The sequence below is a fragment of the Ipomoea triloba genome, chromosome 10, assembly GCF_003576645.1.
Source record: "Ipomoea triloba cultivar NCNSP0323 chromosome 10, ASM357664v1".
NCBI lineage: Eukaryota > Viridiplantae > Streptophyta > Magnoliopsida > Solanales > Convolvulaceae > Ipomoea > Ipomoea triloba.
Window position 1 is genome coordinate 25973606 of NC_044925.1, and position 18452 is coordinate 25992057.

The 18452-nt window shown below is 36.8% G+C and overlaps 2 protein-coding genes across 5 annotated transcripts; one reads left to right on the plus strand and one right to left on the minus strand.

Annotated features, from left to right (window-relative positions):
- Positions 1 to 3193: 3193 nt before the first annotated feature.
- On the minus strand, positions 3194 to 3952 carry LOC116033382 (splicing factor, proline- and glutamine-rich-like). The gene has a single exon (XM_031276130.1). It carries the CDS (start codon positions 3950 to 3952, stop codon positions 3194 to 3196), a length of 759 nt encoding a protein of 252 aa, XP_031131990.1.
- A 6420-nt stretch (positions 3953 to 10372) lies between these two features.
- On the plus strand, positions 10373 to 17998 carry LOC116032231 (lysine-specific demethylase JMJ25). 4 transcript variants are annotated; one of them, XM_031274717.1, is made up of 15 exons: positions 10373 to 10526; positions 11194 to 11262; positions 11552 to 12152; positions 12557 to 12696; positions 12776 to 12875; positions 12996 to 13128; positions 13221 to 13275; positions 13428 to 14103; positions 14413 to 14742; positions 15607 to 16032; positions 16130 to 16202; positions 16747 to 16832; positions 17006 to 17125; positions 17223 to 17296; positions 17400 to 17998. In XM_031274717.1, exons 3-15 carry the CDS (start codon positions 11613 to 11615, stop codon positions 17497 to 17499), a joined length of 2853 nt encoding a protein of 950 aa, XP_031130577.1. In that variant the 5' UTR covers positions 10373 to 10526; positions 11194 to 11262; positions 11552 to 11612; the 3' UTR covers positions 17500 to 17998. The 4 variants fall into 4 exon arrangements, with proteins under 4 accessions (XP_031130577.1, XP_031130580.1, XP_031130579.1 ...); XM_031274720.1 differs by having other exon boundaries at positions 10374 to 10526; positions 17226 to 17296; XM_031274718.1 differs by lacking the exon at positions 10373 to 10526 and adding an exon at positions 10541 to 10701.
- Positions 17999 to 18452: the final 454 nt, after the last annotated feature.

Sequence of the window (18452 nt, forward strand, 5' to 3'; positions counted from 1 at the left end):
AAGTCGTTGCATGATTCTAGACAGACATCATGACATATTGACATGTAACAGAAATATAGTATTTTTGAAATCTAGCTTGCTTTAATATAAACGTTTACCGTGAATAGAAAATGTTAAATGCTTATATTATTCCTTAAAAAAGAATTTAAAAATGAGGGGTTTAAAAAAGAATTTAAAAATGAGGGGTTTAAAAAAGACATAAACAAAAATTGCACTAAAGAGAAATTAACAAATCACAAATAAACACATAGAGGGCTGTTAGTCTAAACCTGCAGCCCCTACTCGATGATTTGCACGGGATAAACCCCACTATTGCATAATAGCTTGCAAACTATACAGTAGAAGTAAACCGCACTAGCTCAATCAAAAGAGTGTTGACAATACATGAACTCGTAATGTTTCAACCCTCAACCCTTTTATGGGCAAAAAATTTAAAAAAAAAATCCCATTATTCTTCCCCTCTGTACAAGGTGGGCATCCACAAGTGATGTAACCAGGATCTCTAAGCCACTTTTTTCCCACATCCCCTCTGCGCTACAGCTCTGTAAAGTGGTAACAATCACCATTCAAGAAAGCAAACGACAGACCAATCCAAAAACAGTAATTAATTAAAGATGTTATAAATCCATGAACTGTTCTGCGCAGCACTGCCTATGATCAACTCCCACTTTTTGCAACAATAATTGATGAATCGACAATTCGGAGGGATCGTACGTATTATCGTTGTCACTTACGTACACTTGGGACATTACATGCAATGCCTACATTCATTTTCACTTGTCCTATGCAATTATCTAAACTCCCACCCACACTTAATCCAAGGGGTTGCCAACAATGTGGTAAAGACCTTGGGTCACTGCCACATGGTGTATCTTGATTAATGGTGGCAATAAATAAACATGCTTTTAGTTAGGGCGTGCGGGTGTCGAAGTATGATATAGTTTGAATTAGACATAGATTAATATGAATTTGAGCTACGAAAACAGCTATGGTTGAGTTTGATTGACAAATTACAAGTTTTTATAGATATTGTTAATGAGTTTGACGGATTTGAACTTAAAGTTCAACTTACTAAAAGAAGACACTTAAGACTTGAGACTTGCTTCCATCAGTATTGTGGGGTTCAATTTTTGTCACGAATATTAAATGTTTGAGTTTGTATTATTGGTCTACTCATGCGCATAAGTGTATATACAGTTTGACGTTAAATCTCGAAATTATATTGACTCGATTTACTTCCTCATGAGCATATGGACGAGTTTATGAGGTCCATGGTGATGTAGTCTGGCGAAGCTATTGTTTATTTTTTCAAATAATTCTTTTACTTTTGACCATTTATCTTTAATTCGTGAACATTTTATCTCGTATGATGAATATATAACATTAAACTATAAAGTTAGTTATGTTTCTATTCAACTTATGTATTGTTAATGATGGAATGCCACAACCACACGTAGGCCACCAAAATGTTGCAATTTGCCTTCAATAATGGATATGGTATACTAACCCAATAATACTCAATTCAATTTGGCTACATTTTACTTGTATTAATAGATAAACACAATAATCACCTTGATTGTCGTGATTGGTTATGTAAAACTCTCATTCCTTAAGAGAAATCGAGAGTTTAAATCCCTTCTTGTATGAAAAAATCATTATGTCAATCCTTTTTCTCTTTGCATACATTTCATCTATCTAATTTATTTCTTGTCAAACTATAAATAGTTGAAAATGTGAATTGTGTGACGGCCAACAATTGAAAACATGAATTCTGGTTCAAATGAACCTTACCATAGATAGCTAGACACATTAAGGGCTTTTTATTTTTATTTATTTTTTTGAGTTTTTTTTTTTGGGGTGACATGATTACGTAAAAAAAAATGTTATACCATTGGCCTTGCTACATTGCTACCTCTTCACTATTGTGAACAACCATTGCTTGAAATGGCATCGTCATTGTTGCTACCTTGTTTTCCAATATGTTTTTTCCGTTTGATCTTTTTTTTTTTTTTTACTTATTACTCCGTACTTTTTTTTAATCAAATATGAGGAGGGATACCGATCAACAAAAAAAAAAAAAAATTCATTTGCACAACATGAGCTTTCTTAGGTTCAAGAGACACCAAAAATTTAATCCAACATAAATTGTTTTGCCCTTGAAGTTAAGGAGGATAAGCCATCACCTGCAACGTACCCTCGTGAATATTAGGTGGAGACACTCATCGAAAAGTCATCAACTTTATTTTGATCTAAAAACGTGTTGAACATATCCCTACATCATCCCAAATTTGCTTGTTGATCAAATGGGGAATTGATTTATCAACATATTATTGTTTATTTTACAAATTGTTTTTGTTTTTTTTTTTAATTTTCAAATGTGATTATGCTCGGATTCATCAACATATAATTTCAATAATGTTTCCAATTCTAGTTTATTACTAAGTAGATCGAAATACTACTTTTACAGAAATTTATTCCAATTACTATATATATTCTTCCCTACTAAAATTATTACATGGAGTGGCATAAGAGCAACCTCATTTGTTAAGATTTTTGTGAGTTTTTAGCTTGCCACATAGGAGAGAGGAGAGATGAGAGAGGGGAATATGAGAAAGAAAAAAAAAAGAGAAAAAAAATGTCTGACAAGTGAAATAACAAATAAAAAATGTTGTTTTACACGCCGAGCCTTGTGCATACGCACATGGGGCCACTTTTTTTTTTTGGCACATTGAGAAAACAAAAACCAATATCTCCTGCAAGAACCCAATACATTCTCTCTCCTTTACATATGCATTCAGACGTGTAAAAACCTTTCAATGCAAAATCCACCTATTAGGGATGCTCTTAGGAAAAACTATTTTATGTTATCTATTCGTGAATTGATTAATTCTATTGTAATAACAAACATCATTTTGTGATTAATGAGATAGAAGTGTCTAACATGACTTATTATTATTATTATTATTATTATTATTATTATTATTTACAAATTTCTCACTTTGTAAAATTCACTATTTTCACCTCCAAAATGACTTCACTTCTTATTTAATTTAATTAATTACATAGGACATGAAAAAAAAAAAAAAACAAGACAAAACCGGGAACATTAAAAATAAACAAACAAAAAAAAAAAGCACCACCTACCACAATTGCCCCTGATCATCCACGCTATTACGATTTAACCAAGAAGTTCCTAAAGAAAAATGAAACATTCCAGGGATACAAGTGGATTTTCCAGGGACTCGTTAGAATATGTTGGGGGCCACTTTTCTCTACTGTCTCTGTTAGAATAACTTTCTTCTAACCTCCGGCTCTTGTCGCCCAATTCGGATCTGACCCGCTCAAGCGATCTTCCCGTTTTCCTCGCCGACGGACTCCGACATGACCCGATTCTTGCATTTCCGTTATCGGCATGCATTATCGGTGACCTCGATCTCAGGCCGCCGGAGATCTCGCCGTTGTCCATCCTTGACACATTACCCGGGGAGCCCTGGCCGGGATCCCTCCCGGGGCTTGATCTTGCGCGGCCGGGGGACGGCTCAAATCTCCTCGACGGCGACCGGCCGACGCCGTTTTTTTCGGGAACGGACCGTTTTTGGACCCTCGCCGGCGGGGACCTCCGGCGGGCCTCTATGACGTCATCTCCGTGATCTCTCTTGCAGATCTCGGGGGAGAAAATCTCGCCGGAGAGCCCATCGGACCGGAAAACCATCCCGCCGGCGGGAGGTTTCCGGCCGTTTTCGGTGCGCTTCACCGCCGGCGGCGGCGAATTCTTCGGCGGGTGGGACCCATTCGCCGGAACCGGCGGTGGGTTCTTGCGAACGGTGGGGGTTTCGGAGAGGACTTCTTTGACCGTCTCCTCTTCCGGCAACGGGTGGTGGGGTGGCAGAGTTTTCCGTTCAGAATTCTGCGGCGGTTCTTTGGTGGCGGAGCTAACGCAACAGTTACCCATTTGTGTACTGACTGCGGAGAGTGCTTTCAGATGGGAAGTGAAGGTGGCGGCGGAGAGATGGAGGAGGGAAATACGAGATGTGGCGTTGGTTCCATTGGAGTGTGAAGTGAGGAGTAATATTTATTGTGTGATGGGGAGATCCAAGCCAGCATTACATTCCTCTCAGCATGCCACGTCATGATCAAACTTTATTGAGAAAATAAATTAATTATAACCTGAGATGCCACACTAAATTTTATGTTTTTGTTTTAATCATAACACTTTATTTCATGTAACAAATAAAAATGTAATAATTCGTGTTATGATTAATCAATATATTAGTAACTAAACTTTATGTATGGGTTGGAAATGATGAGGATTATAACTTTTTTACTTGGACATGTGTTTATGTTCTGTTTTTATAATTGGGGTCATGTGCGTTCATTTTTAGTCAAGTGTCAGGTAACTGGCTCTCTATGTTCATGCTCGATCATGTACCATATATGTCAGTGGTCTTATGTGCAGATGTCTATAACCAATAGAGTCTCCACGCGTAGAGTTATAGTTAACAGTTAACAACTAAGCGTTTTTGCATAGCATGCATTTCCCAATAATATGTGTTTAATGTGCAAAGTCAATGGGAGTTGTCTAAAGTTAGGGTCTTTTGGGGTTCCATATTTAATTGGCATTTTATAACCATATTATCCTTAACTAGATGTTTGGTCATGTGTCAGGTGACTGGTTACTTTTGTCCATACTCAGGCATGTGCAATATCTGTGCACATATTTGTCTTTAATAAAGTCTCCACGCTTAAAATTCGTAATGATTACAGATTGAATTGATCATATAAGAGAGATTGACGACAAGGGCAGCCCAAGTAGTAAGAGAGTTACACCTGCAATCGAGAGGTCGTGGGTTTGAACCTCAAGTCCTTAGGTTTGAGCCGGTCAGCTATGGGTAACTTAGGCTGGTTTACCTCCTTGTGGTCCTTTGGGGTTTTACTCACTACTCACCCAGTTAGGAGTGTGGTTTACCTCGTTAAACCAAAATAAAAGTCACATTTTATAGGTTGATAATGTGCACCATACCTTTTACTGACAATGTCTTGGTTGCGTCCGAAGTTCTTCACTTCTTGAAGCGTAAACAGAGAGGTAAATGTGGATGGGGGGCTTTGAAACTTGACATGGCGAAAGCTTATGACAGAATGGAGTGGGGCTACCTGGAAAAAATAATGACTCTGTTGGGGTTTGCGAGTGGTTGGATTAAATTGATTATGATGTGTGTCTCTACAGTGCGGTACAGGGTTGTAGTCAATGGAGATACTTCTGAGGAGATCATCCCATCGAGGGGTTTAAGGCAAGGGGATCCCCTTTCCCCATATCTTTTTATTCTTTGCGCGGAGGGTCTCTCTTTTCTCCTTGCTCGTTGTGTTCAGAATAAGACTCTCTCGGCTTGTTCAGTTGCGAGGGGGGCTCCAGGTGTGTCTCACCTCTTCTTTGCCGACGATAGTTTGGTTTTCTTTAAAGCCAATGTGAATGAGGCACAGGCCATTCGAGATTGTCTGTTTAAGTATGAAGAGCTATCCGGTCAGTCAGTAAATTTTGGAAAATCTTGTTTGGTGTTTAGTAGGAATGTAGTGACCCATGAAGCTAATGCGGTTGTGGCTGTGCTAGGTGTCTCATGTACAGACTCTTTTGGGAAGTACTTGGGGCTGCCCCTTGGTATAGGAAGGAATAAAAAGGAGGTCTTTGGTTTTATCGAGACTAAACTTAAACAGCGAGTGGGGGGTTGGAACCAGAAGATCCTTTCTAGAGCAGGAAAGGAAATTTTGCTCAAAACGGTCGCCCAAGCATTGCCCACTTATGCTATGAGTATCTATTATCTTCCTACTACCCTTTGTTTGGCTCTGGAAAGAATTATGAACAAGTTTTGGTGGGAGGCGAAGTCCAATGGTGGGGGTGTGCACTGGCTTTCTTGGGCTAGAATGTGTGTGCCAAAGTTTTGTGGTGGCATTGGTTTTAAGCGGCTCCATGAGTTTAATGTAGCCCTCTTGGCCAAGCAAGGTTGGAGATTTCTAACTCAACCAAACTCTTTAGCCGCAAGGCTCTACAAGGCCAGGTATTTTCCTGACTGTTCTTTTTTGCAAGCTAACCTTGGTGCAAATCCGAGTTTTGTATGGAGGTCTATCCTGGCTGCTCAGGACCTCCTGAGGAGAGGTTGTTTTCGGAGGATTGGCGACGGTTGTACTACCCGAATATGGGATGATCCTTGGCTACCGGATAAGGACTCCCTATTTATTACTTCACCTCGTTCAGTGCATCACGGCTCAGCTACGGTGTCGGCACTCATTGATCCAGTGACTTCAGATTGGGATATTCCGCTTGTTAGAGAGCTATTTTGTGATCGGGATGTTCAGTTGATTACGAGGCTGCCTATGTCTACTTCTTTTGCTGATCAGTGGTGTTGGAGAGGCCATATTAAAGGGATGTATACGGTTAAGCAGGGTTATAAGTTGATGGTGGAGGGTGCTGCCAGTGAGTCTAACAGTTTCAATGCATGGAAGTTGTTATGGAATTTGAAGCTGCCTCCAAAAATCCTAAACTTCGTGTGGAGATGTGCTCGAGATATTTTACCGTTGCGTACGAATCTGGCTGGTAGGGGAGTTAATATTGATATATCATGTCCATTGTGTAACTCTCATCCAGAATCTGCTTTGCACCTTTTTAAACAGTGTGTTTTTACGTCCAGGCTGTGGGATACTTTTCAAAGTCTCCCTCCTTTTCTTGATTCAGATAATTTTGCTGCATGGCTCTCAAAGCTTGTCAAAGGGAAGGACGAGGTGCTGATTAGGAGTGTTGTGGCTTTGTGCTGGACCGTGTGGAACTCTCGCAATGAGCTGTTATGGAGCAATAAGGCCTGGTTGCATGGGGAGGTGGTGAGACGAATGGAACTGTTAATTGAGGAGTGGTATACTTTGCAGGTAACACCTATTACTTCTACTCCTTCACCACCTAGTCATGCTCATGTTCACACGCCACCTGTAGATGTGGTTAGAATTAATGTCGATGCAGCGATCTTCCAGGACAAAGAGGAGGGATTTGTTTCAGCTGTAGTGCATGGGGGTGATGGGAGGTTTTTGGCGGCACGTAACGATCAAGTCAGGTGTCTTCATGATCCTATTCTAGCGGAAGCTATGGCTGTTAAGGAGGCTCTCTCTTGGGCGAAGGGTTGTGGATGGGAAAAGGTGGCTATCTTCTCAGATTGTCAGCTGGTGTGTAACTTGTTAAAGAGCTCTTCCCCAACACTTTCCTATGTTGGTTGTGTCATCAATGATTGTATTGGTTTGAAACGTCATTTTGTTGCTGTGTCGTTTCATTTTGTCCCTAGATCAGCGAATACGTATGCTCATGTGTTAGCTAGAGCTACGGCTTCTCAGTCTGGTCCTTGTTCTTGGTTTACTTCTTACCCGGATTGTATTCAGCAGTTGCTTTCGATTAATTAATATAGTTTCTTTGTTTGGTTTTCAAAAAATGTAGGTAAATGTCCATCAATTGTGTGTACTTACGAGTTACGATGTTGTACATTATTCTAAAAATATTGTACTTTTAATTCCTTTTAAACAAAAAAAATTTACGACATAAAAACAAGGCAATTCGTTTCCATCCAAATTCCAAACATCGACGAAGCCACGACCCTTGATCCACCCTAGAACATCCTTCATAATTACGGTATGATTAGGTATTAAGATCTACTCCGTAATTATTAAGTATAATAACAAAAATATTCCGACTAGTGTACTGAATAGGGCTTTATGTTTTCGTGATTAATTTTTGTTAATGATTACTCTGCCCCTTAGATTGTTTAGGAGGCTTCATTCATATCCTTATTCTTATACTTAATTAGTGTGAAGTGTTAATTAGTACTAGTGTCAATTGTAATGAATATAATAAAATTTAAATATTAAAATTTTTTATAATATGTACCAAGTGTAATATGATTATTGTTATCACAACGTGTCCATTATACGGTTATACCTACTACAATTCTAAACACTTTTTAGATCATTGGGGTGTTTGGTAAACGGATGCTAGTTGATTGGATCAGTGAGTTTGATTAGTTGATAGTATTAGCTAATTATAGAAATATATTTGGTAAATTAGTTGATAGCTGATTACATGCAAAATAACAAAAGATGCTTTGAGAAGCTTTTTGAATCTTAGCATTTTGAAGCAATAAGCTATTACAAAAAACTAATTAATCAAACATTCATATAGGTTGTTTAACCAAGTTAAACAGCTAATAGTAGTGATCAAACAAATCAAATTAACTGATAAGCTAACTATGTTTCTGACCTTAATTAATGTTTAAATGTAAAATATATGAAAATATCGAATCAAATTATCAATTGATACGGTAATTTTTTTCCTGTTATATTATATTCTCTATTGATCAACAAAATTATGGGTACATCACATGCATATATAGTTATATTAGAGAAGCATGCACGTACATATGCATGCATGTGAGAATTGATATAAATATAATCTCGATTGCAGTGGCGATCGGGCTAATATAATAATGGCATAGTATAATTGTACACATATAGGATGGTCCCCCATGCCCTAATTATGGCAACTACTAGAAATTAATGCATGCACATCAATGACTTTTTTCCCATCCATATATGGATTCACCATTGTCATTTGCAATTGAATGAGCCCAGGCCACTACAATAGAGGAAGCAACAGAAGGTATAAATGATTACGGAGTACAATGGATTGGATACTCGGCTATTTAATATTATTTGAATTCAAACACCACTAGTTATGATACTATTTGAACATTTAAAATATGTAACATTTTTAAATTTATCTATCGAGGTAGGTAAGGTATTCGCTTTGAATCGATTAGAATTGAAAATTATTGAAAATATAAGAAAATAGTGGTGGCATTTATGTAATTATGATAAAGTATTTGGAATCAGTTGATAGTGCATATACAGATAACTAATACACTAATACTCTAATAGTATACACATGCGACTATGCGAACTCACTATTATAGATTCTGAGCATATGATCAATTATCCATGAATACATTATAAAGTGTTCCAAATGCGCTGTCATAATTACAAAAAAAATCATTACTTTTTCTTAATTTTCACATTTAGTCTATACATTCTCACATAAATACTAGTTCTCACATGAACTGCCTGATATGTGTGTGTATGCCCTGCTTTAATGCCTTTTCACAAGATGGTGACAATACATGGGCTTGAACAATGTTTGAACCTTGAAATAACCTAACTGGCTCTATGGGCTGCTATAGTTGGGTAATTGGCTTAGATTTGTTGGGCCTTTTTGTACTTCACTTTGGGCATAGCACACAAGGCCACAAACAATGGAACAATGTGGCAAAAGTGTATGTGTGGTTGGGGGTTGAGTTCAATAGTTGGTGGGCAAATTATGTTGTGGCCCAATCGGGTTTATGTTTACAAATTTAGAACTCTATTCTCATAATTTTAGAACTTTATGTTTACAATTTTAGAACTCTATACACACAATTTTATATCTCAATATACAAACTTTTAAATTGTAAGCATAAAGTTTTTAAATTGTGAACATGGACCCGGGTCCATGACATAACAATCGTGTGTCTACTTAAAATCTTTTTCAATTTTCAAGGATCCAAGATTTTAAGAGGTGTATGATCCCTCTCACCCCACCCCACCTCACCTCACAAAATTCATGGCGCAATTAATAAAATTTATATATGATGTTTTCAGGGGACGCATGCCGGTATCTCAACATGTCTTTCACATGTCATCGTTGGACTCAACAGCAAGTATAGGAATGTCACTTGCTCCATCAAGTCCTAATCATTCGATGGGATGATTTACATTAATCCTATACAAAGGTCATGATTGTCATGAAGTTCTCTAGCAAATCGGTTGTGGTCGGGATAAGGGATTACTGTTATCTTTAGTCCTTTTCTATTTTGGCTAGTCAATGCCTTATTGAAGTTCACATAGACTCATGTGTGTCTCGCTTCAGGCAATCTAACGTTACAACTTGCCCATTGACTGAGAAATTCATGTATCCTTATGGACACCAAATATTGATCTCCATCTAATGAACTATTGAGTCACCGTGATTTACCCCTACACCATTTTATCAAGCTAAGGTGCGGGGGTTATAGGAGCGATCAAATTTCATCTTTTTGTGGCAATAATATAAGAAAGGAAAGTACAATTTAATGAGAATGAAAACATAAAATACATTAATGGCCTCATGAGTTGTTCCTAAAACATGATAATGAAAATGAAAACAATAATTCAAATTTAAATAATTAATTACGCATATTTATGAGTTATTAGACCAATACCGTCCATTCCTAAAAGTAATAAAAATCCAGCCCTATTATTGGAGTTAACTGTATGGTTCTCTGCGAAAATTTCCCTTTTTCTCAGACTCACAGCGCGTTGGAATGGTGCCTCGACGTCGTCGTTTCATCTTTCTCCTGCGTATCTTCTTTCTCCTTTCTCCCCATCCAACACACCAAAACTTCTCCCATTCCTTCCAGTCGATACCGCAGGTTTGCTCCCTCTCGCTTTCTCTCTCTATCTCTATATACATTCACGAACATATGCATACACGCATGTACACACACACACACACACTAGTAGATACAGTTCTTCATTGTTAGCTCAATTGGAACTCACGCTTTGTCTTCTACTTTCTTACCCTAATTTGTTCAATTCGTAGTTTGTGTGAGCTCTCCGTCCTTTTTCTGAGCTTGTGATTCTATAACTGTGTTGATTTGTCCCCTGAATAGGCAGCTTTGTATTTTATTTAATTATTTATTTATTTGTTATTAAGTTTCAAATCGCAACAGCTGAAACTGAGCTCTAAAGTTGTTATCTATGTGTTTAGTGATAATTTGTGTTCTTGGGTTGCAACGCACAAGTGGAGTAAAGCTTTCAGCTTGCCCCAAATTATGTACTTATGGTGTAGTGTTTCTTATTTTGTACTCTGTAATGTCCTGGTGTTTGCCTCCAATCTCATGCACTCCTAATCTCATGTGCCTAATTTTATTTTTTATTTTTTAATTTTTTTTTTAAAAAAAGAAGACATTTTTGGTCTTCTGCCACATAACAATGATTTTCTGAAAATTAAATGATTTTTTAACATATTTACATTTGTAAGTTTAAGGGTCTAATCTAATGCTTATTTTATTTTATTTTTTTATTTTTTTTATGTAGAAAATCTGTCAACTTCACAACATTTTTGACACGGAGTTACAGAAAGGAGGATAACAAGAAATAAGCAATGTAATTTTCTTTTCCTTTTGTGTACTTAATTAATTATTAGAGAAATGCATTCATATACCTGCTATGTGATTTGCAGTGTTTAAATGATAATCTTATTTATACATTTGGCCTGGTTCACTTATTTAGATTTCTTTTCACAACTAAACCCTGGCCATTGCTGATATTCTTTTGTTCTTCCATAGGATCTGTTTGAACTCTCATAGGATCTTAGGTACAGAGTATTTCTTAACTAGCGATTCCGTCTTGACACTTGATACTTTTTCTGTATGACTCCCTTTCCTGTGTTTAGGTTGGCCATTGTAAGGTTTTGAATGCTACGTTATCAGTAAGTCTTACAGTGGAACATCACAATGGAGCATCCAAAATCGACCTCTGGGGTAGGGGAGGATAATATTGGGATTCCTGATGATTTGCGGTGTAAGAGGTCGGATGGGAAACAATGGAGATGCACTGCTATGTCCATGCCCGATAAAACCGTGTGCGAAAAGCACTACATACAAGCTAAGAAGAGAGCTGCAAATTCTGCAATGAGAGCCAGTATGAAAAAAGCAAAGCGAAAACCTATAGGTGAAAGTGAGATATACTTGGAGAGTAAAAGTGATGACATGGATTTACCACTTAATAACCAGAGTATGGGGGATTTTTCTGGTTCAGTCTCTGGGAAGAAGAAGAATAAGGAAAAGATATCTAAAAGTCCAGTTGGTTATTTTCCTGAAACAACTTCAAACAGGGCTTATCCAGTTCGTGGTACTCTGAAGTCGAGTGATGATCTGCAAAGAGATGCCTCACCGTATGAAGAGAGCTTAAGATCTTACAGGACACCTCCCCCTTCTTGTCTGGAGTCTTCCAAAAACAGATCCCAGAAGATGTTTGATTCTAGCCCTATGACAGTAAGTTTGAATCAATGATATGGAACCATTTTTCTATGGTTTTATTCTAGAAGCTGAAAGGATTTAATTTTCGCAAAGTCATGATCTTTTCAACCAATGATGCTTTGATTCAAAAAGATATATGAACTACTTAAATTAGGTGAAATAGTAGTTTTATTTCTGCATTATTAAGTTTTACTGACACCATTGGTGCCCTGCTTGGTAGGACTGGAACATCTCTCCTTCCTGCAGCTTTATGTGCCCAAACAAAGGGGTTCTACCCATAAGCAATTTGTTTGGCTGTTGTTGACATTTCTAGAACTACAGACTGCCTTTTGTCCTCTTACAGTTTGTCAATCAAATACATTTTTATAGTTATGGTGATTTCTGCACATATCCTCTTACTTTCTTTCTTAATTTCTTAGGAAAATTCTGAAGGAAGCTCTGATTCTTCTGATAACACTGGTGGGCAGCCTTGTCATCAATGTCGGCAGAATGATCACAGGGTTATTTGGTGCCTTAAATGTGATAAAAGAGGATACTGTGAAAGATGCATCTCAACTTGGTGGGATATTATTTCAATGGTAGATACATTTACAGTTTACCATTTTACCGTCTTGATAACAGGAGTGCTTGTTTGTCAGGTATTCTGATGTCCCAATGGAAGATATTCAGAGAATGTGTCCTGCTTGTCGTAGTAGTTGTACTTGCAAAGTGTGTTTACGTGCAGATATTTTGATAAAGGTAATTATTTATTTTCTTGCAAGGACTATTTTTAATGCATTATGAGCTTAGCTTATTATAATGTTCCTATCACAGTTTGTGAGTTCATTAATGTAAATAATTTAATTATTTTGAGCATAGGCCAGGATAAGAGATATTCCTGCCCAAAAGAAGCTGCAATACCTATATTCCCTTTTATCTGCAGTTCTTCCTGTTGTTAAGCGCATCCATCACAATCAATGCTCTGAGGTGGAGTTGGAAAGAAAGCTCAGAGGTAGCATGCTTATCCTATATATTTCATTTAGAGACTTCAATTCTAACTTTGCTTTTAAATTTTACTATCTTAGCATCCTATACTTTATTCAGGAAATGGGATAGATCTTGCAAGGATGAAGTTAAATTCTGACGAGCAGATGTGCTGGTAAAATTTTGAATTATTTATCTGGTTTTTGTATCTTGCTGTAAACTGTAACAGTATAGTATTGTGCTGGTACTCTGGTAGTTTCTTTTACTCAGTTAAGGTTATTTCACATATACTAATAGTATAGTTAAAAAGATTTTTTTTTCTTCCAGTAACTTCTGCAGGATTCCAATTATTGATTATCATCGACACTGCTCAAATTGCTCATATGATTTGTGCCTTAGCTGCTGCAAAGATATTAGAGAAGCTGCTACCAAGGAAGATATCGTGAACCAGATTTCTGACCAGACTGATGGTAGAGAAATGACTTTAGAGCCAGTGAAATTATCCAATGTTCAATTAGAATTGTTTAAAAGGATTTCTGATTGGAAAGCCAATAGTAATGGCTCTATACCGTGCCCACCGAGAAAGTATGGGGGCTGTGGCTCCTTGACTTTAGTTCTAAAGCGCATCTTCAAGATGAACTGGGTTGCAAAACTGGTAAAAAATGTTGAAGAAATGGTTGGTGGCTGTAAGTTATGTGACACTGGCTATGTAGAGGAACCTGACTCTGAACTCAGGCTATGCAGGGCTGCACATAGAGAGAATGGCAATGATAATTTTTTGTACGATCCATACTCTGATGATATTAAAACTGAAGGGATTGAGAACTTCAGGAAGCACTGGAGCATAGGCAAGCCTGTTATTGTTAAGGAGGTTTTAAATATCTCATCAACATCAGTTTGGGATCCCATGTTTATATGGAGGGGAGTGCGTGAGACAGCAGACGAGAAAACAAAAGATGAAGATAGAACTGTGAAGGCTATTGACTGTTACAATTGGACTGAGGTTGGTAAATGATTTCAAAATTCCATCTATTATGAGTTAGTATTAGTATCCATTGATTTTCCATATCCAACCTGTTGACCTTTAGGCTATGTTAATTTCTCTAAAACTAGAGGTAAGGTTTTGCACACTTCTACAAACCCTGCATGGTCCTCAAATCCACACATTTTGTTCAAAACTTTTCAGTGGGACTATCATATATTCATGTACTTATGCCCTTTTTCCTATTGAACTGTACTACTGGTCAAGCATTATATTCTTTTGAGTGGTGCTGAAACTGTCTCTAATCTCTTATGCTTAATGTCTCTGCAGATTGATATTCATCTTGGTGAGTTCATCAGGGGATACTCAGAGGGGAGAATTTGCAAAAATGGTTTGCCACAAATGTTAAAATTGAAGGATTGGCCTTCTCCTAGTGCTTCAGAAGAATTTTTGTTGTACCAGAGACCTGAATTAATTAGTAAACTTCCTTTACTGGAGTTCATTCACTCCAAGTGGGGTCTTCTAAATGTTGCTGCCAAGCTGCCTCATTATTCACTTCAGAATGATGTTGGTCCTAAGATCTTTATGTCTTATGGATTGTATGAAGAGCTTGGCAAAGGTGATGCAGTGCACAACCTTCATGTTAACATGCGTGATATGGTGAGTTAAGCTTATCCTTTCAGAGGCTCAAGTGGCAGTCTAGCCATATTTTCACAATTCCATAGCTTGCTTAAATACTTTGGTCTTCTGTGTTTCAACTTGGTGATATTAATTGCAAAAGAAAGTAATTTCACATTCTCACAGTATTATCATGCTCTGAAGTTCTATTTAATCTAAATTTTGACTCAGACAGAGAATACTTCCAATATTTTTTTCTTCTGATTCTGTCTTAAACTTCTGTATTGTGTGTAAACTTATTCTCTGTAACTTGTATGAATTTGTGATTATAATTGAATGCAAAGGTAAAGTTGTGTTGATATAATGCTTTGAAGTTCTATCCAATCTAAAGTTTGTCTCAGGTATGGCTTACATCTGTTTTACTTTTTATTTATACACACGGTTTCATAACTTTCATTCTCTAGAACTTATATGAAGTATCAATGAGTGACATAGCTTTAATTTAATATTATTTTTAAAAATTCTTTTGTCAACTCATAGTCATCTAATCAAGATAACATTTTTGAGTTGCAGTTGGGTTGGCATATACTATGAACATACAATCCTGGTCTAACAAAAGTCAAGTTACTTGATATGAAAAGTTATTATTGAAGTTTAGAATAAATGTGTATTTACTGTATGAATTATGACTGCCAAGTGCCAACTAACCATCTGTAGCATATAGGATTTCATACCTAAAGTATCTGAATAATAGTTGTCTGATCATTTTAATTATATTTGTGCATAGTTGATTTGAAGGGTTTGCTTATGTTCTTGTTTCCTCAAGTCTCCATGAGTAAATGCACAATATTATACTGCTTTCAAATAGTAAACTAGTTGGATTACCGTACTTCCATTCTATAATAGGTGTTCTTATTGGTACATACAAATGAAGTCAAACTGAAAGGCTGGCAGAGGACTAAATCAGAGAAGATACCAAAGGCTTCTGCTGAATACAATGCAAAAGAAGCATCTGATGATCCAAAAAATAATTTGAATGGAGAATTGCCTGCATTATCACCTGCTGAAGAGGATAGGCTGGATGAAAATGATGCTAATATGGATTTGGATGCTCCTGACATACTGGTGGACCAGGGGACAAGAACTTCTAGCAGCGACACAAATGATGCCATTGATGAAGACTTAAGTGACACAGATGTAAAGAAATTTGAGCGTGCACATTCTGGAGCTCTTTGGGATGTCTTTCGCCGACAGGATATACCAAAGCTCATTGAGTATTTAACATGTCACAGAAAAGAATTTGGAGAGCCTGAGAGCGTAATAAATGATTCTGTAGGTTTTTTTTCCTACTTGAACTGGAGTCATTTCTGTCAAAGCTATGGTTTTATGTTTGATTTTCATTTGCCTAAGTCTCCATTGTTGCTCTCAGGTTTCTAGTCCTCTTTATGATGGGAAGATATATCTGAACAGACACCATAAAGGAAAGCTAAAAGACAAATTTGGTAAGAGCCATGCATGCTTGTAGTTTACAATATAATGCAAAATTTTGATTTTAGCATGGAGATGTTATAAAATGGCAGATATATTGACTCCATACCAGCTGCCCAAATTTTTTCATAACCCTGTTTTTGTCTACTGTAAAAGTATTGAAATTTTTTGAGGCAGTGATTCTTTAACTTGCTCATACTCATTAAATAAAATAATCAATTTGTTTTTGGTTTTTTTTGTGCCTTTTCTTTCTCTCATTTCTTCCACTTCATCCCTATCCTCCTCCAAGTAATACCTATTTATACTCGTTGTGTTAGTGGGAACTGGTTGCACAATTCCATAGGTAGAGACACACAGCTCCTAAGTTATTCACTTCTTGTTGAAGCTGAGCTCACTTATTCTCATCTTATCTTTCACATTAAAGTTGCATTCTTAAATTTGCACTTGGTATTAATATATCATGAACCTATTGGTGTTTCTCTTAAGACTATTTTTTGTTGGACATATTTTCTACTACTTTTCCTAACCAGAAAGCTCCTGCGGTTTGAATCTTTCTAGGAATAGAGCCTTGGTCATTTGAGCAAAATTTAGGGGAAGCCATCTTTATTCCTGCTGGCTGCCCTTTCCAAGTGAGGAATCTTCAGGTGAGGCATTGGCACTAACTTTGCAATTTGTTTTTTTACTGTATATGACTATATGCTTAGTAGAGAAAATATTTTCTGGCCTTTTTTTTCATCAAATTTATCTCCAATGTAAAAATATAAGGAAATATTAGGCTAATACAACTAATTGCTTTTTGACCTCTATAACAATGCAGTCAACAGTTCAGTTGGGCCTTGATTTTCTCTCTCCAGAAAATTTAGGGGAGGCTGCGAGAATGGCCGAAGAAATCCGTGGCCTTCCTAATGACCATGAAACCAAGCTTCAAATGTTAGAGGTCAGGCTTTGTCTTATCCTGACATCCCTTCCCTTGCCACTCGAGTTTCTCGACTAGAAAAATAAGCCCTTCTTGTTCTTCATTTCTGTCACTTAAGCAGGTGGAAAAGATATCACTCTATGCAGCAAGTTCTGCCATTAAAGAAGTCCAGAAACTGGTCTTGGATCCAAAGTAAGAAGCGTTTATAGGAATGCATCTATGTTATACTCCTATACAGCACATTTTCATCTCGAAATGGATTAAATGAAACAATATATACACACTTTTCCTGCAGAACTGGCCCGGAGCTTGGATTCGAGGACCCTAACTTAACTGCATTTGTATCAGAAAACCTGGAGGGAACAATTAAGCGAAGGCAGGTTGCCTGCGTTTGAAGCACGAGTATATATATATAAATATATATATACACAAAGTTGTATATGTAGTTGTGTCGATAACTAATTGCTTGGCATGTCCCTGAATCCCTCGCGATGTATGAGGTACGAGCACCCGTTTTTGCATTGTAATACTTTGAGGTGTATACCCCCTCATCTTTTTGTCTTATACCCCTATTCTTAAGACAGAAGTTATAGTTACAGAATAAAACTGAAAAAAAAAAAAAAAAAAGAACTTGAATTTGTGTATACATTTCATTCTGAGATTAGTTGTAGATTTACAGAAGTGTGAATTGAAAGGCTTCTAGTTCTACTGTGCCTGGTTCAGTACTCTGTAGTTGATGTAGCCCAATAAGAGCAATACATATTAAAGAAAAATGATATGTTAGAAACTTTGAGGGCAAAATTTTAGTCTTATAATCTTGTTATGTTATTATGCTCTTTCAAAAACATGGGTATATATTCGGAAATTTTTATAATAATATTGTATACTTGTTTCGACAATTATGTACATTTGAAATAATGAAAACATGAAATAACTTTATTTAAAAAAAGGGGGCTCTTAATGAGATTCAAGTTTGAACACATGATCATATTAGAGCATTTTCAACTCACATTACACCAAAACACCAAATTTCTGCACTAAATATCACATCAAAATGAATATTCTCTGATCACTTGCGGCAAATTTTTTGCTGATTGCCATTAGTTGGAGACCAAAAATTTGGTGGGATGGTGGAATGGAATTGCTGTTTTGCTTATACGTTGGAGAGTGACAGATAACCATCTACAACTTTTCACTATTATATGGGGATTTTTTTTGTTTATAATTAAAATATATAATAATATACATAATATTAGGTGATGATGTGAGAATACATCCATATTAATTGATGGTGTGAAGGGGATATATCCCACCACATTATGAATCCCTACGTACACTCATTTAAGCA